Source organism: Protobothrops mucrosquamatus, unplaced genomic scaffold, assembly GCF_001527695.2.
Source record: "Protobothrops mucrosquamatus isolate PMUCROS unplaced genomic scaffold, P.Mucros_1.0 scaffold2599, whole genome shotgun sequence".
NCBI classification, from domain to species: domain Eukaryota; kingdom Metazoa; phylum Chordata; class Lepidosauria; order Squamata; family Viperidae; genus Protobothrops; species Protobothrops mucrosquamatus.
Genome location: NW_015388653.1, coordinates 272920 through 299897, shown reverse-complemented (window position 1 = coordinate 299897; position 26978 = coordinate 272920). Strand labels below are relative to the sequence as shown.

The 26978-nt window shown below is 44.2% G+C and overlaps 1 protein-coding gene across 1 annotated transcript in view; it reads right to left on the bottom strand.

Annotated features, from left to right (window-relative positions):
• The window catches only part of LOC107296010 (neuroblast differentiation-associated protein AHNAK), a 23617-nt gene extending 9007 nt beyond the window's left edge, over positions 1–14610 (bottom strand). The window contains 4 exon segments of the mRNA XM_029285958.1: positions 1–2984; positions 2987–10262; positions 11434–11621; positions 14172–14610. Of these exon segments, the coding sequence (XP_029141791.1) occupies positions 1–2984; positions 2987–10262; positions 11434–11621; positions 14172–14325 (10602 nt within the window). The 5' untranslated portion in view covers positions 14326–14610.
• Positions 14611–26978: the final 12368 nt, after the last annotated feature.

Sequence of the window (26978 nt, the reverse complement as noted above, 5' to 3'; positions counted from 1 at the left end):
GTCCACTTTGGGGCCTGACAAGTCAAGATCAGCTTTGGGTAGGGTTACATCCACATCAGGAGCTTCTGCTTTGATGCCTGGTATTCCAAATTTGGGCATCTTAAACTTAGGCATTTTGAGTTTGCCTTCAGGGCCATGAAGATCAACCTCTGGTGCACCAACATCCATCTTGGGGCCTTTGATGTCAACTTCAGGGCCTTTCAAATCTCCTTCCAGGCTTGGTACAGAAACATTCAGGTCTCCTTTTAATTTAGGTCCTTTCAAATTTAATTCCACATCAGGCATAGAGACCTTAGGGGAGGAAATATTCAACGACGGCATTTTAAATTTAGTACCTTTTGCTTTTCCTTGGATATCCACATCTGGACTCTGAACACCCCCTTTTGGTCTTGAGATATCGACATCTGGTTTCTTAACCTTCACATCAACTTCAGGTGTATGAAGTTTGGGGCCAGAAAAATTGAACTTGGGAAGTTTAAATCTTGATTTCTTTGGTTTTGCTTCAATGTCTACTTTTGGTGCCTCCAGTTCAACATCAGGTCCTTTCAATGCAATATCAGGTCCTTTAATGTCACCTCCTACATCTCCTTTAAGTTTTGGACCTTTCAAATTCAAATCAATATCTGGCATTGAAATTTGGGGGACATTAAAATGCATTTCTGGCATCTTCACTTTGGGACCTTTAAATTTTCCTTCTGGGTGTTCGATTTGCAGATCAGGTGTTTCAATATCTAGTTTGGGACCAGATATATCCACTTCTCCCTTGGGTATGGTCACATCCACTGAAGGACCGTCTCCTTTAAATCCAGGCATTCCAAACTTGGGCATTTTAAATTTGGGCAGCTTGATTTTACCTTCTGGACCATGCAAGTCAACATCAGGGATGTCAATGTCCACTTTGGGGCCTTGAATGTCCACATCAGGGGCTTCAACCTTTGGCAATGCAACATCCACATCTCCTCTCACTTTGGGACCTCGCACATTCAAATCAAAATCTGGCATGGAAATTTTGGGAGCTTTGACATTCATCTCTGGCATCTTAAATTTGGGTCCTTTCAACTTCCCTTCAGGTCCTTCAAGATCAACTTCTGGAACATCAACGTCTAGTTTGGGCCCTTTGATGTCAAGGGCAGGGCCCTTCAGATCACCCTCTAAGCTCGGTACTGAGACATCCACATCTCCTTTCACTTTGGGTCCTTTCAAGTTAAAGTCAAAATCTGGCATGGAGATTTTGGGAGCTTTGATGTGCATTTCAGGCATCTTAAACTTCGGACCTTTCCACTTTCCTTCAGGACCTTCAATGTCTACATCAGGTGCATCAATATCCACCCTGGGACCCTTGATATCCACATCTGGACCTTTCAGGTCACCTTCCAGTTTGGGAACAGAAACATCAACATCTCCCTTCAGTTTTGGACCTTTGAGGTTCAAGTCTATATCTGGCATGGAGATCTTTGGAGCTTTGATGTGCATTTCAGGCATCTTAAATTTAGGACCTTTTATCTTTCCCTCTGGTACTTCCACACTTATATCAGGGTCNTCTGGGCCTTCCCCTTTGAAGCCGGGCATGCCAAACCTGGGCATCTTGAATTTTGGCATCTTCAGCTTTCCTTCTGGTCCATGAAGTTCAATGTCAGGTGCATCAATGTCCACTTTGGGACCTTTGATATCCACATCTGGACCTTTTAGGCCACCTTCCAATTTTGGGACAGAAACATCCACATCTCCCTTCAGTTTTGGACCTTTGAGGTTCAGATCAATATCAGGCATTGAGATCTTTGGTGTCTTGAAGTGCATTTCAGGCATCTTAAACTTGGGACCTTTCACTTTTCCTTCTGGGCCTTCAATGTCCATACATGGTGCTTCAATATCTACTTTTGGGACAGAAACATCAAGGTCTGCTTTGGGGAAGCTTACATCCACATCTGGGCCTTCCCCTTTGAAGCTGGGCATGCCAAATTTGGGCATATTGAATTTTGGCATCTTCAGCTTTCCTTCTGGTCCATGAAGTTCAACATCAGGTGCATCCATGTCCACTTTGGGACCTTTGATATCCACATCTGGCCCTTTTAGGTCACCTTCCAATTTTGGGACAGAAACATCCACATCTCCCTTCAGTTTTGGACCTTTGAGGTTCAGATCAATATCAGGCATTGAGATCTTTGGTGTCTTGAAGTGCATTTCAGGCATCTTAAACCTGGGACCTTTCACTTTTCCTTCTGGGCCTTCAATGTCCAGATTTGGTGCTTCAATGTCTACTTTGGGGAGAGAAACATCAAGGTCTGCTTTGGGGAGGCTTACATCCACATCAGGGCCTTCCCCTTTGAATCTGGGCATGCCAAATTTGGGCATTCTGAATTTTGGCATCTTCAATTTTCCTTCTGGTCCATGAAGTTCAACATCAGGTGCATCAATGTCCACTTTGGGACCTTTGATATCCACATCTGGTCCTTTTAGGTCACCTTCCAGCTTTGGAACAGACATATCCACATCTCCCTTTAGTTTTGGACCTTTGAGGTTCAGATCAATATCAGGCATTGAGATTTTTGGTGTCTTGATGTGCATTTCAGGCATCTTAAACTTGGGACCTTTCACTTTTCCTTCTGGGCCTTCAATGTCCAAGCTTGGTGCGTCAATGTCTACTTTGGGAAGAGAAACATCAAGGTCTGCTTTGGGGAGGTTTACATCCACATCTGGACCTTCCCCTTTGAAGCTGGGCATGCCAAATTTGGGCATTTTGAATTTTGGCATCTTCAGCTTTCCTTCTGGTCCATGAAGTTCAACATCAGGTGCATCAATATCCAGTTTCGGACCTTTGATATCCACATCTGGACCTTTTAGGTCACCTTGCAGCTTTGGGATAGACATATCAACATCTCCCTTCAGTTTTGGACCTTTGACGTTTAGGTCTACATCTGGCATGGAGAACTTTGGAGCTTTAATGTGCATTTCAGGCATCTTAAACCTTGGAGTTTTCCACTTTNGTGCATTTCAGGCATCTTAAATTTGGGACCTTTCACTTTTCCTTCTGGGCCTTCAATGTCCAAGCTTGGTGCGTCAATGTCTACTTTGGGAAGAGAAACATCAAGGTCTGCTTTGGGGAGGTTTACATCCACATCTGGACCTTCCCCTTTGAAGCTGGGCATGCCAAATTTGGGCATTTTGAATTTTGGCATCTTCAGCTTTCCTTCTGGTCCATGAAGTTCAATATCAGGTGCATCAATATCCAGTTTTGGACCTTTGATATCCACATCTGGACCTTTTAGGTCACCTTGCAGCTTTGGGATAGACATATCAACATCTCCCTTCAGTTTTGGACCTTTGACGTTTAGGTCTACATCTGGCATGGAGAACTTTGGAGCTTTAATGTGCATTTCAGGCATCTTAAACCTTGGAGTTTTCCACTTTCCTTCAGGACCTTGAATTTCTATATCTGGTGCATCTATATCCAATTTGGGACCTTTGATATCGACATCTGGCCCTTTCAGGTCACCTTCCAACTTTGGAACAGAAACATCAACATCTCCCTTCAGCTTTGGACCTTTGAGGTTCAAATCGACATCTGGCATGGAGATCTTTGGAGCTTTAATGTGCATTTCAGGCATCTTAAATTTGGGACCTTTCATTTTTCCTTCTGGGGCTTCAATGTCTAAACCTGGCCCTTCAAGTTCAATTTTTGGACCAGAAACATCAAGATCTCCTTTAGGGAGGCTTACATCCACATCTGGACCTTCCCCTTTGAAGCTGGGCATGCCAAATTTGGGCATTTTGAATTTTGGCATCTTCAGTTTTCCTTCTGGTCCATGAAGTTCAACATCAGGTGCATCAATGTCCAGTTTGGGACCTTTGATATCCACATCTGGCCCTTTTAGGTCTCCTTCCAGCTTTGGAACCAAAACATCAACATCTCCCTTCAGCTTTGGACCTTTGAGGTTCAAATCGACATCTGGCATGGAGATCTTTGGAGCTTTGATGTGCATTTCAGGCATCTTAAATTTGGGACCTTTCACCTTTCCTTCTGGGCCATCAATGTCCAAATTTGGTCCTTCGATTTCAATTTTTGGACCAGAAACATCAAGATCTCCTTTAGGAAGGCTTACATCCACGTCTGGACCTTCCCCTTTGAAGCTTGGCATGCCAAATTTGGGCATTCTGAATTTTGGCATCTTCAGTTTTCCTTCTGGTCCATGAAGTTCAACATCAGGTGCATCCATGTCCACTTTGGGACCTTTGATATCCACATCTGGCCCTTTTAGGTCACCTTCCAATTTTGGGACAGAAACATCCACATCTCCCTTCAGTTTTGGACCTTTGAGATTCAGATCAATATCAGGCATTGAGATCTTTGGTGTCTTGAAGTGCATTTCAGGCATCTTAAACTTGGGACCTTTCACTTTTCCTTCTGGGCCTTCAATGTCCATACATGGTGCTTCAATATCTACTTTTGGGACAGAAACATCAAGGTCTGCTTTGGGGAAGCTTACATCCACATCTGGGCCTTCCCCTTTGAAGCTGGGCATGCCAAATTTGGGCATTTTGAATTTTGGCATCTTCAACTTTCCTTCTGGTCCATGAAGTTCAACATCAGGTGCATCAATGTCCAGTTTGGGACCTCTGATATCCACATCTGGCCCTTTTAAGTTACCTTCCAGCTTTGGGACAGACACATCCACATCTCCCTTCAATTTTGGACCTTTGAGGTTCAAATCCACATCTGGCATTGAGATCTTTGGAGCTCTGATATGCATTTCAGGCATCTTGAACTTCGTCCCTTTTAATTTTCCTTCTGGATATTCCAAGCTAATGTCTGGTGATTCCACATCCAGTTTAGGAGACTTGATATCTATCTGAGGTCCTTCAAGATTGCCTCCAATATTTGGTACAGTTACATCCATCTGTCCTCTTGCTCCAGGTCCTTTGATGTTCAAGTCTACATCAGGCATGGAGATCTTCGGTGCTTTGATATTCAGTTTTGGCATCTTAAATTTTGAACCTTTCAGCTTTCCTTCAGGACCTTCAACATCTAATTCTGGAACTTCCACATCTATCTTTGGACCTGAGATGTCAATTTCTCCCTTTGGCAAGTTTAGTTCTGCATCAGGACTTTCTAGTTTGGGGCTTGAAACAGTAAAAACTGGCATCTTCAATTTTGGCATTTTTAGTTTCCCCTCACTCTCGAAATCAGCGTCTGGACCACTTAGCTGTACTGTTGGCCTCTTGATATCAATGCTGGGTCCCTTCAATTCTCCTCCTAATGTTGGAACAGAAATATCTAAATCACTTTTCACTTTTGGACCTTTCAAATTCAAGTCAATATCTGGCATGGAGATTTTGGGTGTTTTGAAATGCATTTCAGGCATTTTAAACTTCGGACCTTTCAGTTTTCCTTCTGGGCCTTCAAGATCCATACTTGGCATATCAATATCTACTTTTGACCCCGAAACATCCAAATCTCCTTTGGGAAGGCTCACATTAAAATCAGTACCCTCTCCTTTCAACCCAGGTGTTCCAAATTTTGGTAGCTTCATTTTGGGCATCTTCAACTTGGCTTCTGGGCCTTCAAGTTCAATATCTGGAAGGTCTATATCCAATTTTGGTGTACCAAGATTCGGTCCTTTCAAATCTCCTTCTAGTTTTGGAACAGTTACATCCATTTCACCCTTCATTTTGGGGACTTTGAGATCTAGATCTACATCTGGCATGGAGATTTTGGGAGCTTTAATATTCAGTTTTGGCATCTTGAATTTGGATCCTTTAATTTTTCCTTCAGGGCCTTCCAGCTCTACATCAGGGACATCAACATCCAGTTTAGGGCCTTCAATATCAATGTGGGGTCCCTTAAGTTCACCTTCTATTTTTGGTCCAGAAATATCTGCATTCCCTTTCCATTTTGGCCCTTTTAGATTCAAATTAACATCTGGCATTGATATCTTTGGTGCATGAATATTAAACTCAGGCATCTTAAATTTGGATCCTTTTAGTTTTCCTTCTGGGCCTTCAATGTCCAAACTTGGTACTTCTACATCAACTGTTGGAACGGAAACATCAAGCTCTGCTTTGGGCAGATTTAAATCCATATCAGGACCTTCTCCTTTGAAGCTGGGTATTCCAAACTTAGGCATTTTGAATTTTGGCATCTTCAGTTTCCCTTCTGGTCCATGTAGATCAACATCTGGAGCTTCAATATCTAGTTTTGGACTTTTGATATCAATTTCTGGACCTTTTATGTCAGCTTCTAATTTTGGAATACAAACATCTCCTGTGAGTTTGGGCCCCTTTAGATTCAAATCAGTGTCTGGCATGGAGATTTTAGGACCTTTAATATGCATTTCTGGCATCTTGACTTTGGGACCTTTAATTTTGCCTTCTGGTGCTTCAATGTCCAATCTTGGGGCTGCAATAGCTACTTTAGGACCAGAGAAGTCAAGGCTGCCCTGGGAAAGATTGATGTCGACATCAGGAACTTCACCTTTCAAGCTGGGCATACCAAATTTAGGCATTTTCAATTTGGGCATTTTAAGTTCAGGCCCATGAAGGTCAACATCTGGTGCTACAATGTCCACAGCTGGGCTCTTCAGTTCTCCTTTCACTCTTGGCATGGAAACACCCATGTCCCCCTTGACTTTTGGGCCTTTCAAATTTAGGTCAATGTCTGGAATGGAGATTTGTGGAGTTTTGATATGAGGCCCTTTCAGTTGACCTGAAGGACCTCTGAGGCCAATGTCAGGAGCAGCAATGTCCACTTTGGGGCCTTTGATGTCTATTTGTGGGCCTTTCAGGTCACCTACTTTTGGCACAGAAACATCCATATCACCCTTTAATGATGGCCCTTTCAGGTTCAGATCAAAATCTGGAACTGAAACCTTTGGTACCTCAATGTCCAATCCAGGAGCTTTTATATCTACTTTAGGACCTGAGATGTCAAGACTGCCCTGGGGAAGACTGATGTCGACACCAGGAATGTCAGGTTTCAAGCTGGGCACACCAAATTTAGGCATTTTCAATTTGGGCATTTTGAGTTCAGGCCCATGAAGGTCAACATCTGGTGCTACAATGTCTACTTTAGGAGCCTTGATGTCCACTCCCTTAAGTTCTCCTTCCATTCTTGGTATGGAAACACCCATGTCCCCCTTGACTTTGGGGCCTTTCAAATTTAGGTCAATGTCTGGAATGGAGATTTGTGGAGTTTTGATATGAGGCCCTTTCAGTTGACCTGAAGGACCTTTGACGCCAATGTCAGGAGCAGCAATGTCCACTTTGGGGCCTTTGAGGTCTATCTGTGGGCCCTTCAGGCTGCCTTCTAGTTTGGGCACAGAAACATCCATGTCACCTTTTAATGATGGCCCTTTCAGGCTCAGGTCAACATCTGGAACTGAAACCTTTGGTGCCTCCACATGTAGTCCTGGCATCTTGACTTTGGGACCTTTAATTTTGCCTTTTGGTGCTTCAATGTCCAATCTTGGGGCTGCAATATCTACTTTAGGAGCAGAGAAGTCAAGGCTGCCCTGAGGAAGATTGATGTCCACAACAGGAACTTCACCTTTCAAGCTGGGCACACCAAATTTAGGCATTTTCAATTTGGGCATTTTGAGTTCAGGTCCATGAAGGTCAACATCTGGTGCTACAATGTCTACTTTAGGAGCCTTGATGTCCACAGTTGGGCCCTTCAGTTCTCCTTCCACTCTTGGCATGGAAACACCCATGTCCCCCTTGACTTTTGGGCCTTTCAAATTTAGGTCAATATCTGGAATGGAGATTTGAGGGGTTTTGATATGAGGCCCTTTCAGTTGACCTGAAGGTCCTCTGAGGCCAATGTCAGGAGCAGCAATGTCCACTTTGGGGCCTTTGAGGTCTATCTGTGGGCCCTTCAGGCCACCTTCTAGTTTGGGCACAGAAGCATCCATGTCACCTTTTAATGATGGCCCTTTTAGGCTCAGGTCGAAATCTGGAACTGAAATCTTTGGTGCCTCAGTGTCCAATCCAGGAGCTTTTATATCTACATTAGGACCTGAGATGTCAAGACTGCCCTGGGGAAGATTGATGTCCACAACAGGAACTTCACCTTTCAGGCTGGGCATGCCAAATTTAGGCATTTTCAATTTGTGCATTTTGAGTTCAGGCCCATGAAGGTCAACATCTGGTGCTACAATGTCTACTTTAGGAGCCTTGATGTCCACAGTTGGGCCCTTCAGTTCTCCTTCCACTCTTGGCATGGAAACACCCATGTCTCCTTTGACTTTTGGGCCTTTCAAATTTAGGTCAATGTCTGGAATGGAGATTTGTGGAGTTTTGATATGAGGCCCTTTCAGTTGACCTGAAGGACCTTTGACGCCAATGTCAGGAGCAGCAATGTCTACTTTGGGGCCTTTGAGGTCTATCTGTGGGCCCTTCAGACTGCCTTCTAGTTTGGGCACAGAAACATCCATGTCACCTTTTAATGATGGCCCTTTCAGGCTCAGGTCAACATCTGGAACTGAAATCTTTGGTGCCTCCACATGTAATCCTGGCATCTTGACTTTGGGACCTTTAATTTTGGCTTCTGGTGCTTCAATGTCCAATCCTGGTACGCCAACATCCATCTTAGGATATGAAATATCAAGACGTCCCTTGGGAAGACTGATGTCTAGATCAGGAACTTCACCTTTCAAGCTGGGGACACCAAATTTAGGCATTTTCAATTTGGGCATTTTGAGTTCAGGCCCATGAAGATCAACATCTGGAGCTGCAGTGTCTATTTTAGGACCCTTGATGTCCACAATTGGGCTTTTCAGTTCTCCTTCCACTCTTGGCATGGAAACACCCATGTCTCCCTTAACTTTGTGGCCCTTCAAATTTAGGTCAATGTCTGGAATGGAGATTTGTGGAGTTTTGATATGAGGCCCTTTCAGTTGATCAGAAGAACTCTTGATGCCAACGCCACGAGCAGCAATGTCCACTTTGGGGCCCTTGATGTCAATCTGTGGGCCCTTCAGGTCACCTTCCAATTTGGGCATAGAAACATCCACATCACCCTTTAATGATGTCCCTTTTAGTCTCACGTCAACGTCTGGCCCAGCCACTTTGATTGGGGTTGTTTTCACTGAGGGCATTGAGATATTTGGACTTTTTAATGGTCCACCAAGGTCAACCTTGGGGCCCTCAATACTCATACTAGGCCCTTTCAAGTCCCCTTCAATCTTTGGCCCTGAAATATATATAGCTCCTTTTCCTTTGGGACTTTTAAGGTTCAAGTCAATATCTGACATAGAGATTTTGGGTGTCTGTCCACTAATCTCAGTCCCTCCTTTTGGAACATTGATACCTGCTGCAGGGCCTGAAACAGAAAATTTAGGAATATCCATGTGGGGTATTTTAAATTTTGCTTCACTCTCTTCAAGTCCAATGTCTGGAGCCTCAAAATCTACCTTTGATTTCACCCCACCTTTCAAATCCAGTCCTTTTACACCCATATCCAACTCTGGTTTTGGTATTCCTCTGCTTGTTATTGCGTCTTTGGGGCCCTCTGGAAACCCTCCTGGGCCTCTGATTGTCACAGATGGAGCTGTTGCAGTCATTTGAGGAACGTCAATGTCAGCACCTGGAGATGATATTCCAAATTTGGGCATTCTCATTGCAGGGAATGTAAGTTTTCCTTTGTTTTCATCACCGAGACCTGGACTTGTCATTTTGCCTTCAATGCCTCCCCATTCCCCTTTCATTTTAGGACCTTTGATATCGAATGGCAGCCGTTCTCCTGTTTTCCCATTGATTTCAGGGCTGGTAAAGTCTGTCTGACCTCTCAGATCTATGCCCTTGACATTGGAGACTTGGATATCAGTTTTCCCCACCTTTGGCTGCCCCAAAAGGGTCTCGGGAACACCTGCCTCCAATGTTCTGGAAGGTAAGTCAATAGTTGGTCCAGAATATGTCACATCATAAAATTTCCCTCCTTCGTGGGAGACTTTTCCATAGCTGGGCCTCCCAGGCAAATCCACGTGTGGGATCTTGATGACAGTTTTCCCAGGCTCTGATTCAATTCCAACTTTAGAAATCTGGGTAAGTTCATGTTTAGGAATTTTGATCTTAAACTCAGGACTGCTGATGTCAATCTCTTTGGTACCTTCATGGCCGGTAACATCGACAGTGTAAGCTGTGACTCTTTTGGTGACTGTGATGGTCCTGCTTTGAGTTCCTGCATGCTCAACTTCTATGCCATCTTCTGACTTAAGGCGAGGTTTAATTTTTGTGGTGTAAATCCGCTGGTACTCTTCATCATCTCCACTCTGAAAGGGAAAGGAATTGTGTCATCAAACTTTATGCTCAAACTGCTGCACTTCTACAGGCAATCACTGAGAGCAGTCTGGATCAAAACAACATCCCAAAATGTCTGCAGTGACAAGTCTCATCATTTCACTTCAAATATTCTTAGTTAGAATATAGAATAATAGAGTTGGAAGGGACCCTATTGGTCCCTATAAAATAATAGGGTTGGAATGAAAAGTTGGGAGGTCTTCTAGTCCAATCCCTTGCTCAAGCAGGAGACCCTGCACTATTCTGGACCTTGACTCCGTTTACTGAGCCCTTCATAGAGATGGTCCATCTTCGGCCTCCCTTCCCCAATTTGGTTTCCTCTCTCCGACTGTGAAATTGTACCAGACTAACTTTTTCAACCACTTTTTGCAGGAACTGGATCAAACTGGGTCTCTAAGGCTCTTGCTAATTGTACCCTGGGTGCAATAACGGAATAACAGAATTGGAGGGGACCCTATACCAGTGATGGAGAACCTTTTAGAGACCAAGTGCCCAAAAACTGGCCCCGCCCCTGCCCCGCCCCCACCCCACCTGCCTGCAGGGCCACTCACCACCTTCAGGGCCCGCCGCAGATCGCCTAGGCAGCCCAGCAGCGCTATGGCGGCCACACCCTCTGCCCACGCCCCACAGCATCAACTGCGTGCGATGGGGCGTGAGGGCAGGAGTCTTGTCTACGCTGCCTGGCTGCCATGTCTTTGGCTGCGCTGCTCCGTGTGGGCCATGCTCAGGGGCGATTCTCCTCCAGGGGGGCTGCTGGAGAGGAGGGGGTCATGGGGAGAGGCAAGGCTGGGGCAACAGCATGTGTACCCACAGAGAGGGCTCCGAGTGCCGCCTCTGGCACCAGTGCCATAGATTCGCCACCACTGCCCTATACATTCCAGACAAGTAGCTGTCCTGTCTCTTCTTAAAAACTTCCAGTGTTGGAGCACCCACAACTTCTGAAGGCCAGCTTGTTCCACTGGTTAATTGTTCTCATTGTCAGGAAATTTCTCCTTAGTTCTAGTTCAATCTCAAACTTGAGCACCCTTGACCTAGAATTAAGCAAGGCACCCAAGATCAATAGGGAAACCGGGATTGTTGTTTTCCTTAAATATTCCACACATAGACATTTCTTCCATTCTTCTTCTTTTCACACATACTCACCAAAACAACTTCTGGGCTCCTTGGAGCAAACACGTCGTAGGAGCCAGCCTGCCCTGGCAACGGGGAGCGGTCTCCTTTCCTCTGTAGCCGCAGGCCCACTGTGTGATGACCCACATTTTTAAGGAGCTCCGTGACCTCCCTTGAGGGCACATTGTCAAAATAGATGGTGGCGCTCACAATCTGGTCTCCTGCAGAAAGAGAAAAGCGAGGATTCTGTTGTTAGATCATTCGGAAGAGCTCAAAAAGACATCAAGGAAGGGTGGAAAGGATAACAGAATAACAGAGTTGGAAGGGATCTTTGGGGTCTTCTAGTCAGCTCAAGGCAGGAGGCCTTACTCCATCCCAGACAATGGATGTCCAATCTCTTCTTGAAGACCTCCAACAATGGAGCACCCACAATTTCTGGAGGCAAGTAGTTCCACTGATTAATTGTTCTCACTGTCAGAAACTTTCTCCTTAGTTCCAGGTTGCTTCTCTCTTTGATAAGTTTACACTTTTTGCCCCGCCCACAGGTGCTTTGGAGAATAGGCTGACTCTTCCCTGTGACAACCTTTCAAGTATTGGAAGATGCTATCATGTCACCCCTAGTCCTTCTTTTCATTAAACTAGACATACCCAATTCCTAGATGTTCTTCACCCCCTAATCAGCTTCCTTCTCTTCTCTGCACTCTTTCTAGAGTCTCAGCATCTTTTTTATATCGTGGCGATCAAATGAATGAAAGTAGTGCCACCACACAAGTGCCACCCCATTGGTAAATGTGTCCTTTCACACACATGGACAAAACAGACAGAATATAAAGCAGGGACCTTGGAAGTCTTCGAGTTCAACCCTCTGTAGAAGACTTTGTTGCATCCAGGGCAAATGGATATCCAATCTTTTTTTGAAGACCCACAACTACAGAAGGCAAACTTTGACTAATCATTCTCATTGTCAGGAAATTCCTCCTTAGTTCCAGTTGAATCTCCCTCTAACAAACGTCCACCCGTTGCTTCTTGTCGTGCCTTCAGAAGTCCTCTAAGTTCTAACCATCCTTGATTGGGAATGATAGAGGTTCTAAACTAACCTATCTACAAGAACGGAAGGAGTTGAATTGATCTGTGGCTATCTAAGGACATCCAACCTTTTTGATCACCACTTAATAAACATCCTTCATTTGCAATGAAGTGAAAAGTGAAAAGAAGGCCTAGGGCAGTGATGGCGAACCTTTTTAGAGACCGAGTGCCCAAACTGCAACCCAAAACCTACTTATGCATTGTCGAGTGCCAGGTGGGCGTGGCCCATTGGGTGGGTGTGGCTGCGGTGGTAACGGCAGACTAGGTGGGACTAAAATGTTCAATCAATCAATTCCAACTTTGCGAGATCTTTTTTTTCCCTGCGAGAAGTTGAAATTGATTGATTGATTGAACCTTTTTTTTTTTTTGCACACAGTGGTGGAGGCCTAAAGCAAAAAAGTTTTATAAAACCCAGCTGAAGGCCTAGGACTGGGGCGACAGTGCGCGTGCCCACAGAGAGGGCTCTGCATGCCACCTGTGGCATGTGTGCCATAGGTTCGCCACCACGGGCCTAGGGGGTGACATGATAGCAGTCTTCCAGTATTTGAGGGGCTGCCACAAAGAAGAGGAAGGGGTCAAGCTATTCTCCAAAGCACCTGAAGGTAGGACAAGAAGCAACTAATGGAAACTAATCAAGGAGAGAAGCAACCTGGCATTAAGGAGAAATTTCCTGAGAACTATTAACCAGTGGAACAGCTTGCCTCCAGACGTTGTGGATGCTCCATCACTGGAGGCTTTTAAGAAGAGATTGGACATTTGTCCAAAATGGTATAGGGTCTTCTGCTTGTGCAAGCAGTTGGACCAGAACAGGGCTTTTCAACCAGTGGTACGGGTACCACCTGTGGTACATTGGCACCTGGCAGGTGATACGCGACCATCCTAGAAAAGTGGTAGCGGGGGAGGGGAATGAGCTGAACCGGTGGCAGCACCGCACAAGCCTGAGCGAGAGACGGCTGGAGCTGCAGGGCTGTCAGGGCTCAGCGGAAGCGCCAGGATCAGCACCAGGCTCCAGCCTTCTTCGGGGCTGTCAGGGCTCAGTGGAAGCATCAGGATCAGCGCCAGGCTCCAATTGGAGCTCGGCGCTGATCCTGGAGCTTCTGCTGAGCCCAGAAGAAGCGCCGATCAGCTGGAATGTTGCAGCCTTTCCAGGGTCTTGTGATTTACATTCAGATGCTTGGCAACCGATTCATATTTATGACGGTCACAATATCCCAGGTGCATGTGACGTGACCAAAACCTGCTGCAACCACCCAGCAGACGGGGGGAATAAAAACCAAACACCCCCCCACCCCACCCCCACTGCCAATCCTCAACAGAAATGCTCACAACAATGGAAATCTCGGACAGGAGGAAGAGCGCCACCGGGCGGGCAGGCAGGTGTCTTGCTCGGCTGTGGCTTGGGAGGGGGGCACTTTTTTCAGTGCCATTGTAACTTCGAACAGTCACTAAGCGAACTGTTGTAAGTCGAGGACTACCTGTACTTTATCACTTTTTTCCTTTTGGGGGGGGGTCACCAGGTTTTTGACACCTTGCTAGGCGACTGGTGGTCCTCGGATGTTGCCATATCCCAAAAGTGGTACAATGGGTGAAAAGGTTGAAAAGCCCTGGATTTAGATGACCTCCAAGATCCCTTCCAACTCAGTTATTCCTTTATTCTGCAGAGGCCCCAAGATTGTTTCACTAACCTTCCTGCACAATTCCTGTCTTGGCGACCGGCGAGTCCTGTTGGATCTGCTTCACGAAGACACCTTCATCCGTCTCTTTGATGGTAATACCATGAGAGCTGTCTTGCCAATCAGGGAGTAAGATCTCCCGGGTACTGTCTTCTTCCTTCTCCATCTTAGGCACAAAAACAAGCAGCTTAAAGATTAAAATAAGGAGAAATCCTATTCAAGATATATTCAAATGGCACAGTTCTGAAAACTGATCTGATGCTAGAAGTGTAATGGTTTATATGTAGAATATTTTTATTTTTTGGTCCTATTTTCTCACCAAGGGTCTCATGTGGATGCCAGTTAAAGTCGCAACTGGGCCTAAGTGACCTCACAATTCAATTCACGCAATCTATTAAATCCAGGGGAACAAAACATAGATATCTGTGTTCACGTCATAAAATATATCACAAAACAAACCACAGGTAGTCCTTGACTGACCATAACTGGAACCAGAAGTTCCATTGCTAAGCAATGTGGTTGTTAAGTGAGCCATCTCGTGATCATGGCTGATTTTATGACCTTTTTGGCCACAATTGTTAAGCAAATCACTGCAGTTATTAAGTGAATCACGCAGCCATTAAGAGAATCTGGCTTCCCTCATTGACTTGGCTTGTTGAAGCTGGCTGGATAGGTCACAAAGGGCGATCATGTGACCTTGGGATACTGCAACCATCATTTATTTTTATTTTATTTTTATTTATATTTGAATTTATATCCCGCCCTTCTCCCGTAGGACTCAGGGCGGCTGACAATCTATTTAAAATACATACAAAACAATACAAATTTAAAATTAATTAAAAGGAATATTAATAAATATCATAAATACAGGTAGTCCTCAACTTATGATGTCGATTGAGCCCAAAATTTATGTTGCTAAGTGAAAAATTTGTTGAGTGAGTTTTGCCCCATTTTACCACTTTTCTTGCCACAGTTTTTAAGTGAGTTGTTAAATTAGTAACATGGTAAGTGAATCTAGCTTCCTCCCATTGACTTTACTTGTCAAAAGGTCACAAAAGGGGACCACGTGACCCCGAGATGCTGCAACTGTCATAAATGCGAATCAGTTGTCAAGCATCCGAATGTAAATCACGTGACCATGGGGATATTACAACGATCATAAGTGTGAAAAATGGTAAATCACTTTTTTCAGTGCCGTTGTAACTTCAGTCACTAAGTGAACTGTTATAAGTTGAGGACTACCTATATATATGCCGATTCCCAAGCCCCCAAATTCTGATTGTGTGACCGTAGTTGAAGTCCACGAGTCATAAAAGAGCCAAGGTTGACTACCCCTGGTCAAGATGATAGATTTGAGCCGTGTTCCTCAACTTGACCACTTTAAGAAGCACAACTCACAACTCACTCCTTGCTTAGCAACCAGAATTCTGTTCCTAATTGTGGTCATGTCAAGGACTGTCTCTACTGCTGTTTCTAAAAGGTAGAGGGAAATATGAGTCGCGGAACAGTCTCCAACCTTGCTAGGACTTTGCTCCAGGTAGGATCCGCCCCAGGAATTCAGTACTTCTCACTTGCCAATCCTTTTGGTAATATGTTCGTTCCAACTTCACAACCTAGGAAAGAGATTAAAACTTCCGGTGAATAAAATCACTCTCAATGTTTCTGAAACCTTGAATGCCAGAATTTTACCAAGCACACAACTTGGCAGCCTGTTGTGCCAGCTTTATTTTACTATTTTACTGTACCTTTACTATTTTATTATTTTTTTTTTATGCTGCCAATACTCTGTAAGGTGACAGCTTTTATTTTCTAACCCCTTCTACATCTTTCTTTTTCTATTAAAAGCAGAAATATTTCCTCCGTATCTACACAAGTTTTAAGTGTACCAATATTTCCTCATGATATCTCTATGGACAATCTGACAGGGTTTTTTTTTCAAGATTGTAAAAAGACACAAAATGTTTTTATAAGTGGCAGCTTTTTGCAATCAGCTTCACAAAGCTGATTGTGTGGTTCAAAAGCTTGCCCATTCCTCGCTAAAACCAGCTGGCTGCACAAAAGACACTTTCAATTCCCAATGGATCCGTTGGCGTTGGCCTTCTCCCCAAGAAAATACTTCTACAGCTAATGTTTACATGTCACCAGAATGAGTTTGTCAGCACAAATCTATTTCATCCCATGGTCTCCATTCAGAAAACACCCCCTATATATTCATACCAAGCAATTATTAATCGTTAATATCTGATAAGGATTCTGAAGTTCACATGTCATCGTGAACACGCGCTTACTCTTTGCATCAATTCTTAGGGTCAAAAAAGCCGCATCAGATTGACGTATGCTGTATAGAAAAGGAAGGATTTGGGGCTATAGGATAGATAGCTTCAGCTGATTTTATTACAATACAGTTTCCAATACAGGTAGTCCTCAGCTTACGACCAGAACCGAGTCCAAAATTTCTGTTGATAAGCGAGACAGTTCTTAAGTGAGTTTTGCTCCAGTTTATGACCTTTCTTGCCACAGTTGTTAAGTGAATCACTGCAGCTGTTAAGTTAGTATAACACAGTTGTTAAGTGAATCTGGCTTCCCCATTTGCTTGTCAGAAGGTTGCAAAAGGGAATCACATAACCACGGGACATTGTGACCGTCATAAATGCGAGTCAGTTGCCAAGCATCAGAACTTTGATCACGTGACCACGGGGATGCTGTGATGGTCATAAATGTGAAAAACAGTCCTAGGTCACTCTTTTTAGTGCTTTATAACTTTGAACAGTCACTAAACAAACTGTTGTAAGTCGAGGACCACGTATACTATCGATGAAGGTCAAAATGGATTTTTTCCCCTACCTAGGCAACACACAGGTAAATTTGTTCTCTCAAGTTCAGTGTTTTGCAACCTTTGGAGCTTGAAGACTTCAACTCCCAGAATTCCCCAGGCAGCCATGTTGAAGACACTTAAAACCTGAGAGACTGAATTAGTATAAGTCACAAAACACACGTGTTAAACTAAGTTTAGTTTTCAGGCTTAGTATGTGGTGTGAACCCCCTTGGTTTGGTTACTTGACGATTCAATATACGATGCAAAACTGGAAAGTGGAATAATTCAGAAGGTAATTTAAGCATGTGCTGTGAAGGGACTCAGGTTATTTCTCTGTTTACTCTCTAACCAATCTGAAGCAAAGTTTTTTTTCCTGAACCCAAATCTCTAAATCCCTTCCTTGCAGAAAAACATGTACCAATCAAACAATAATATTTGCTCATTTCCAGCAGCGGACTCTGGAGCCAAACCAGGAATATTTTTACTGCTAGTTGCCGAGATCTCATGTTTTCGTTGCTATTACTATAATGCCAGGATTACAGAACAGCTTTCCCTGGCTTGCTGCAAAATTGATAAATCACATTTTTAGCTTCCATAGGTTGAAACCTAAATTCGCTCCAAGAAGGATGTTTACACAACCCGTTGCTCCCCAGGGAAGAAAAAAAACCTAACCCAGTTTAAAACTCACCAAACTCACGCTATTGTGAGAATGTGGCCCCTGGATCTTAAATGAGACGGTTTATAGCATGTTGTGTGAACCGAGCTGAGTTAACATGGCTTGCAAGACACCAGAAAATTTGCATGGGGAAAAAAAACTGAAGCCCCCTCCTCTTTGGGTGCTGGGTGGTTTTCTAAATTGGTTGGGCAGTCACTGTTCCCAGAGGATGAGCATGCAAAGTATGGTACAAATGCCTGAGGTATGTCAAGCTTGTATTCCTCCTGCCTCTGCAGAACCGACTGTTAGAACAAGCAACTTTAATGACTGAAGAATTGATGGCAGCAATTCACATCTTGTCCAAAGCTGTGGTTGCTTTAAACCACTCTGATTGGTTTCAATAAGCCACAATTGGCTGGAAAAGCATCCAAACACTCAACCATCGCCATGGTTTATCTACCACCATGGTTGGCTTTCCAACTGCCAATCTCCATACAAGTAGTCCTTGTTTAGCGACCGCCTCGTTTAGTGACCATCTTTGCAGCCACGACAGGGATGAAAAAGTAATTTTGCAACGGATCCTCATGTTTATGATCTTTGCCGATCTGCAGGGCAGCAGAAAGCTGAAGTCAGATCCTAAACAAGGCTGTAATTTCACTTAGTGACTACTTTGCTTAACAACCGAGTTGTTGGTCCAAATGATGGTCGCTAAATGAGGACAACCTGAATGACTTCAACCAGAGGGACAAACAGGAGAAGAGGAAGAGTGATACCATCCTTTTGCAGGCAAATACTCTTAAATACAGGTAATGCTGGAACTCATGACCAGTTGCTTTGCGTCCATTTAAAGTTATGATGGACCTTCCCAGGGCTACCTCGGACCTGGATTCAAAATTCTGACAGCCATTACATTTTGGATGCTTGGCAACTGGCCCCCATTTATGGCTGTTTGAGCATCCTGTGGTCACGTAGCCATGTTTTGCCCAAAACTGACTTTGAAATCCAGTTTCCAGCATAAACCACAGAGGACAACAGATTTGTTTCATGAATGCAATTCGTTTCATGAATGCAACTGCTACATTCGCTTAATGACTACTGTAAAAAAAAGTTGTATAATTTGGCATGCTCACATGCTCCCCCGCTTAATGGCCACCACAACCTACGATCATAATTCCAGGCTCAAGTACGGTTGTACGTTGAGGATGTCCCATATAAGTTTTTTTTTTACCTTGCAGGCAGCGCAAGGAATATTTGGTAATCTTGCAGCCCACCACAAATCGGCTTAGTTCGGCCTTTCGGATCTGAGGGTCCTCAAGATGGGCAAGTTTCATCTACCACAATCCTCCCCAATGGCTGTGCTGGCTGAGGAATCACTGCAGTTGTTAAGTTAGTGAATCTGGCTTCCCCACCGACTTTGCTTGTCAAAAGGTCTCAAAAGGTGATTTCACGGCCCTGCAACCGTCATAAATATGAGCCAGTTGCCAAGCTCCACGTGACCATGGAGATGCTGCAATGGTCATAAGTGTGAAAAACGTACACTTTTTTCAGTGAGTGCCGTTGTAACTTTGAATAGTTGTTACTATTGTAAGTCGAGGACTAACCTGTAAGGTGCAAGTAAGTTGACAACCCACCCAAACGATCCGACTACCATTTTGGAGAGTCTTAAAGTTTGGCAACTTTAAGACTTGGGGACTTCAACGCCCAGAATTCCCCAGCCAGTTGCCAAGGCTGGACATCCCTGTTTTAGTGGCTGCCACCAGGGGGCAGCGCTGTGCTCAGCATCTATGTTTTCCAGGCGCTGGCTGGCACTTCCCCAGCCGCCCAGCCCCACCTCGCCTGCTGTGCCAATTTCCTGAGTCTTCGAGAAAGTTTTCCACTTCCAAGCAGTCGGGGATCATGCGCAAGCCTGAAAGCTGATCAGCCCCCACCCAAAGAGGAGGAGGAGGAGGAGGAGGAGGAGGAGGAGGCAAGCCTTTGCAAAATCCCAGCTGACATCAACTTGGCCCGTTTGATCTGGAGGAGCTTCAAGAGCTGAAATCAAGAGCTCTGCAAAGGTGGCAAAGAACAGCCCAGGATGTACTTTCCTTCCTGTCTTTTTTGCAAAGCTTCCAAGATTTCAGAGCTAGAGACAAAGGAGGAAATTTCTGTGTCTTTGTGGCACAGAATTCTTACAGAGGGAAAAGAAAGCAAAAGGTTTTGCTTTTTGTTTTTTTTGCGGTCAAATTCCTCGCCCTGGCAAAGTTGAAAACAGGGTGGGTTGGTGGGTTGGCAGGAGTACAAGGCTGGAATGTGTCATCAAGAGGACACGGATTGTCGATAAGCACCCTGGATAGCTTGCTCTTACAGAAAATATTCCTCTCCTGGCTGCATTCACACACTATCCTTCATCGGGTCATTTGCACAACATGGTTCAGCCTGGGCTAGCTTAACTTCTTGTATGGATTAACCTGTTCCATGAATTCGGATCAATACATTGAACAAACTGAGAAAGTACGGTAAACATTAGCTATCAAGTGTCTTGTGCAAACCCCACCTTTGCAGGTACTCCTCAACGTACGGCCATAATCGGGAGCAGAATTTCCATTGCTAAACAAGTCGGTTGTTCACTGAGTTGCGCCTGATTTTACTAGCTCTTTTTTTTTGCCGTGTTTGTTAGGAAAATCGCTGCAGTTGTTAAGTGAATCATGCAACTGTGAAGCAAATCCGGCTTTCCCCATTGACTTTGTTGGTTGGAAGCTGGCTGTAAAACTGGTTGTAAATGGCTTATTACTTGACCCAGGGATGCTGCAACCATGGTAAATACGTACCACTTGCAAAGTGCCCTGATTTTAACCACATGGCCTTGGGGATGTGCTGATGATGTTAAGCGCAAAGACCGGTTGTTTTTTCCATGCTGTTGTAACTTTAAACACTCGCTAAATAAATGGTTGTAAGCTGAGGACAAATAAAATAATAAATCTTTGGCATTATTTCACAAACTCAGGGTAACAAAAGAACAAATGTTATTTCTCTCTGTATCTAGAGAAAAATTCTCCTTTTGTAGAATGTTAAGCATTAGGTGGGAGGACTCCTGCTAGAAATTACCTTGCTACAACTTTTTGTATGTATTTTCCCAGGCAAGTCTCTAGCCCCTGTTATTTGTGGCAATAGTCCGGAGGAACCCCTAGTAACATGCAGACTTACTTTTTCCTTTTTTCTTTTCAAAGAGCTCATGCATGAATTGGCATGGGGCTTTATGCCAAGATACATTTACAGACAAGCTTGCCATAAAAAAACAGATTTTAGGCACTCGTCTAAAAGCCATGTCAGTTTTTAAAGGCTGAGAAACACTGATCTACACAACAGAACTATTAAAGCTGACTACCACTCATCTCCCTCATACAGCAATTCTGGATGCTGTACAAATAGACATAAAATCAGCTCCACATTAATACAGGGAGTCCTTGACTTACAGCAGTTCATTTAATGACCGTAGTTACAACAGCACTGAAAAAGTGACTTATGATCATTTTTTCACATTTACGACTGTTGCAGGATCTGCCTGATCACTTGATCAAAATTCAGAATCTTGGTAACTGATTCATATTTATGACCGTTTTGCAACCTTCTGACAAGTGAACTCAATAGGGAAGCCAGATTCACTTAACCACTGTTATTAACTTGATAACTGTTGTGATTCACTTCATATCCGTTGTAAAAGGGGGCAAAATTCACTTAATAAATGTCTCGCTAAGCAACAGAAATTTTGGGCTCAATTGTGGTTGTAAGTTGAGGACTGCCTGTATTTATAATAACACTTAAAAGCAAGAATAAAATCATTAGCATTCAGAGATAAAAATGATTATCATCAATAAAGGAGAATATTTGTAGCTCAGGGTTGAAACGAGGGGTCCTTGGTGCTCTTTGAGCTTGTTGGTTTTCATTACCCACACTAGGTAACAGGGCTAGTAAGATGCTTACTAGCACTGATGATGTTACTTAGTTAGGGTAATGAAACCTCTGCAAGAAAATAAGCAAGCTCAGAGATCACCAAGTTCCCCATAGTTGCTGCTATCCTCCTCCTCCTCCTCCTCCCTTCTAGCCCTGATGATGTTCCCTAGTTGGGTAATGAAAAGTCTGCAAGAAAACCACGAAGCTCAGAGAGCAGCAAGGACCACTCAATTATTATCCCAGAGAAGCATAAAAACGAATTTGAAACATTAACTCAGGGTTTCCCAAACCAGGATAAATTATCCAAACCTGCTAAAAGTAGTTTTTTCTTTAGGTATCAACTCACAAACCTATAACACAACCACAATAGGGAAAATAAGCTGTTTTGGAAATGAAGGAAACCGTTTGGGAAGCATTGCATTAACTCAACAATCTCTCCCTGCCTCAAAAACTCTGCAAAAAAATCTCTAGTATGTTTCTGTTGATTTAGACCTGTGTTTATTTACAACTAGTTTCTGTTGATGTTTCAGTCCAAGTAGCTCAAGAAGTTTCCAAAATGTTGATCCAGGACACATTGCATGAAAAATATAATGCTTGATAAAATAAATTCTTGAATCCATTCAGAATCTGAATCCATGTAGGAAAATACCCTAAATGTTTTCTCCCCCAAAATATGATTTCTTCAGCTTTAGCAGTTCTGTCGTGTAGATCAGTGTTTCTCAACTGTTGGCAACTTTAATAGGCGTGGATTTCAATACCCAGAATCCCCTAGCCAGCAATGCTATATTTGAATGAAATAGTGCTATATTTCAGAGACTTCTGAAATTAATTTAATGCCCATTTTCAAAATTCATGGGAGAAAACACCAGTGCATTTGATTCAGCCAAAATTAATTTTATCTGCGTAGTATCTTTATGGTTATATAATTATCTGTATCTCTTTCCACCCATCTCCTTCCTGTTAACTACTAGAATTTCTGAAGTTTGGCTAACATTTAAAAAAAAAAAAGTTTGGGCCCATCTCAACCACAACATTATTTCCTGCAGAAATGCCTCTCTGGCCCACTTTGTAAATGCTGATGATTTTGCAAAATTATTTCAGGAATCTAGTTAGGCTGCTGCATTCTGTGGTTTGCTAAGCAGAAGAGACACACCCTGGAAATTTATTTAAGAAGCTCACTGATAGAGATAGGGGTGTCTGGAAGGCAGTTTACATCCTGGGAATGAATATTTGTCCTGCCTTAATGCAGCGTTTCCCAACCTTGGCAACTTGAAGATGTGTGGACTTCAACTCCCAGAATTCCCTAGCCAGCCAAGAATTCTGGGAGTTGAAGTCCACATAACTTTCAAGTTGCCATCATTGAGAAACACTGCCGTAGTGGTTACAGTGTTTCTTTAATACATCATTTTAATGCGTTTCTTTACTTGCATTATAATTCAGATTGTGATGTCAGAACTTGAGTCCACCAATAGGAAGGGCAGATCCCAATGATTATTTTGGATCACTGCCATTTCGGGATGTTGCAAGTTATCGTCCCAGCAGCAATTGGAGGTTGAAAGGTGGTGAAGATTTAAATCAGATTTCTTGAACAGGTCTGAAGTCCAGTTGGCCTATGTTACTGTTAGTCCTCGATTTACAACTATTCATACAGTGACCATTCAAAGTTAAAACAGCACTGAAAAAAATGAGTTATGACCGGTTTTCACACTTATGACCCTTGCAGCCTCCCCATGGTCACATGATTAGATTCTTGGCAACTGACACACATTTATGATGGTCGCAGTGTCCCAGAGTCATGTGATCCCCTTTTGTGACCTTCTGACAAGCAAAGTCAATAGGGAAGCCGGATTCACTTAACAACTGTGTCACTAATTTAACACCTGCAGTGATTCACTTAATAACTGTGCCAGGAAAGGTTGCAAGATGGGGGCAAAACTCACTTAAGAGCTGTCTCACTTAGCAACAGAAATTTGGACTCAAACCTAGCTGTAAGGCGAGAACTAGCTGCACTTGCCTTCGTTTCGTGGCGAAGGTTGTTGAGAGTGTGGTTGCACAGCAGTTTCCTCGGCACCTGGAGGAAACAGTTTATCTAGACCCTCTCCAGTTGGGCTTCAGGCCGGGTTACAGCACGGAAACGGCATTGGTCACGTTGGTTAATGATCTCTGGAGGGCCCGGGACAGGGGTTATTCCTCTGTCCTAGTTCTTTTGGACCTCTCAGCGGCTTTTGATACTGTGGACCACAGTATCATGCTGCGGCGGTTGGGTGGGTTGGGAGTGGGGGGCACCGTGATGCGGTGGTTCTCCTCCTTCCTCACCGACCGTACGCAGTCTGTATTGGCAGGGGGACAGAGGTCGACCCCAAGGCCCCTAACTTGTGGGGTCCCACAGGGGTCGGTCCTCTCTCCACTTCTGTTCAATATTTATGTGAAACCGCTGGGGGAGATCATTCGTGGCTTCGGGGTGGATTTCCATCAGTACGCTGACGATACTCAGCTGTACATATCCACCCCAGGCCACCCCAACGATGCCCTTGACGTGATGGCCCGGTGCCTGGAGGCCGTGAGGGTCTGGATGGGGAGGAACAGACTCAGGCTCAACCCGTCCAAGACCGAGTGGCTGTGGCTACCAGCGCCTCGGCATAGTCAGCTGACTCCATCGCTGACTATAGGGGGCGAAATTTTGGCCCCCTCGGATCGGGTCCGCAACTTGGGCGTTCTCCTGGATTCGCGGCTGACACTGGATGACCAGTTGGCAGCCGTGACCAGGGGAGCATTTTATCAGGTTCGCCTGATTCACCAGTTGCGGCCTTTTCTGGACCGGGACGCCTTACGCACGGTCACCCATGCCCTTGTCACTTCCCGCCTGGACTACTGCAATGCTCTCTACATGGGGCTCCCCTTGAAGAGCACCCGGAGGCTCCAGCTAGTTCAAAATGCAGCCGCGCGGGCGGTGTTGGGAGGGACTCGTCGCTCCCATGTTACGCCGCTTTTGCGCAAGCTGCATTGGCTGCCGGTGGCCTTCCGGGTGCGCTTCAAGGTGCTGACTATCATCTTTAAAGCGCTCCATGGCATCGGACCTGGTTACCTTCGAGACCGCCTCCTGCCACAGATTACCTCCCACCGACCTGTACGCTCCCACAGAGTGGGTCTCCTCAGGGTGCCGTCAGCCAGACAGTGCCGGCTGGCGANTGCGGGACTGGCCTAAGGGATTTTAAAGGGGTTTTAATTACTTTTAATCAGATCACAGTTAAATATTTCTTTTTAATTTAAATTTTAACAGGAGTATTGTATTTTTTGTATTTTAATTGATTGTTAGCCGCCCTGAGTCCGAAAGGAGAAGGGCGGGATATAAATGTAAATAATAAATAAATAAATAAATAAATAAATCAGAGTTTTTCAAACTTGGCTGTTTGATGAAGGGTGGACTTCAACTCCCAGAATTCCTGAGCCTTGTGGTTCTTCAGGTTGCCCAGTTTGAAAAACCCTGATTTAAACAAAGCCTCCTGCAAGCTGATCTCCACCACTAATGAATACACTGGAGCCTGGCCTTATAATTTTCTCCCAGGTAGCCAAAGTGGGTTACGTGCCACCTGGCTGGCAAGACGCCTTAAGAGCACCATAAAAGCCATTCTTCATTTACTACTTGATGCCCCGTCCTTTCCGCGCAAGCAGTCCCCAGCTGTTCATCAGGAGCTGTGGTTTTGCAGCCCTCCATCGTGATTTGCAGCCACCCCCGAGCCAAGAAGTGGGTCAGGCCACAATTTCGGGGAAAATAGCAGCAGGCGAGGCTGCTATGTCAAATATTTAACCTTTGGCATTCAGAGGCTGAAGGGCCAGTTTGTCTTCTGCAAAACATGGAGGGGCGGCTGGGATTAAAAGAATGTTCTTGGCCTCTCTTTCTTCCGAATTGGAAACTCCTGGATAATTAAAGGGCCCCCAAAAGAGGGTTTTTTAGATATGTTCCAGCTGTAGGACAAGGCTGAGACAGACAAGCAGCCCCTGAAAAAGGGAAGGACACCCAGAGATGCATTAAGAGCCTGCTTCTATTCCAGGGCAGAATAAACCTTCCTGTGTTAATAATAATAATAATAATAATAATAATAATAATAATAATAATAATAATAATAATAATAATAATAATAATAATAATATGATGTTGGAAGGGACCTTGGAGGTCATCTAGCCCAACCCGTCTGTTACAGGCAGTCCTCAAGTTACATCCAGTTCCCCGTAGCCACGGTTTGAAGTTCAGATGGACCTAGCTAGGGGGTATAGAAAGTCCTCGACTTACAACATCTGTTTAGTGACCTTTCAAAGTTACAACAGCACTAAAAAAAGGGACTTATGACTATTTTTCACACTTATGATCATTGCAGCCTCCTCACGGTCACGTAATCAAAATTCGGACACTCGGCAACTGACTTGTATTTATGACAGTTGCAGGGTCCAAGGGTCACGTCCTCCCCTTTTGCGACCTTCTGACAAGCAAAGTCAATGGGGAAAGCCGGTTTCACTTAACAGCTGTGTTTTCATTGCTGAGCAAGACAGTTGTTGAGTTTTGCCCCATTTTAGGACTTTTCTTGCCATTGCAGTTGTTAAGTTAGTAACACGGTTGTTAAGTGAATCTGGCTTCCCCACTGACTTTGACAGAAGGTCACAAAAGGGGATCGCATGACCCCGGAACACTTCAACCGTCATAAATATGAGTCAGTTGCCGAATGTCTGAATTTTGATCGTAGGATGCTGCAATAGTTGTAAGGGTGAAAAACGGTCTTAAATCACATTTTTCAGTGCCGTTGTGACTTTGAACAGTTCCTATATAAATGGTTGTAAGTTGAGAACTAACTGTATTCTACAGCATGCTGGCTGGGGAATTCTGGGAGTTGAAGTCCAACCCTCTTAAACGTGCCAGGGTGGCAAAACCCTGGCCTGATCCTTACATTCTGGGATCCTTAACAGGAAGTCATTCTACTGAATTTATGAGATCTATTTCTAAGGGAAGAAATTAAATGAAAGTTGCTGTTGGTTTCAATTCCCCAAAGATATTTTAAGATCTGTACTCCTTCCCTAATATCCATTTCTCAGCTTCTTAGATTGGAGTTGGCCATGCGTTCTTTCCTGGGGGGCCTTTAGACAGTTATTTAACTTTTTAAAAGTAGCTTTCTTTCTTTTTTAAGTCCGCCCACTGCAGTTGTCTTCACATAATTTCAGGTTCACAAAAAAAACAAACTTTCAGCTCAACACAAAACCAAGCTTCTTTCCATGAGCTCTGCTGCAAAAAAAAGCCTAACCAGGTTTCCAGCTATTTAAGTTCTACACATCACGTCAATCTGCTACCACACTTCTCACTGACTTGGCTTAAGTAAGGTTTAATTAACTTTCAAGGCTTTGGGGCCTTAAAAGCAAGGCTAATTCAAAT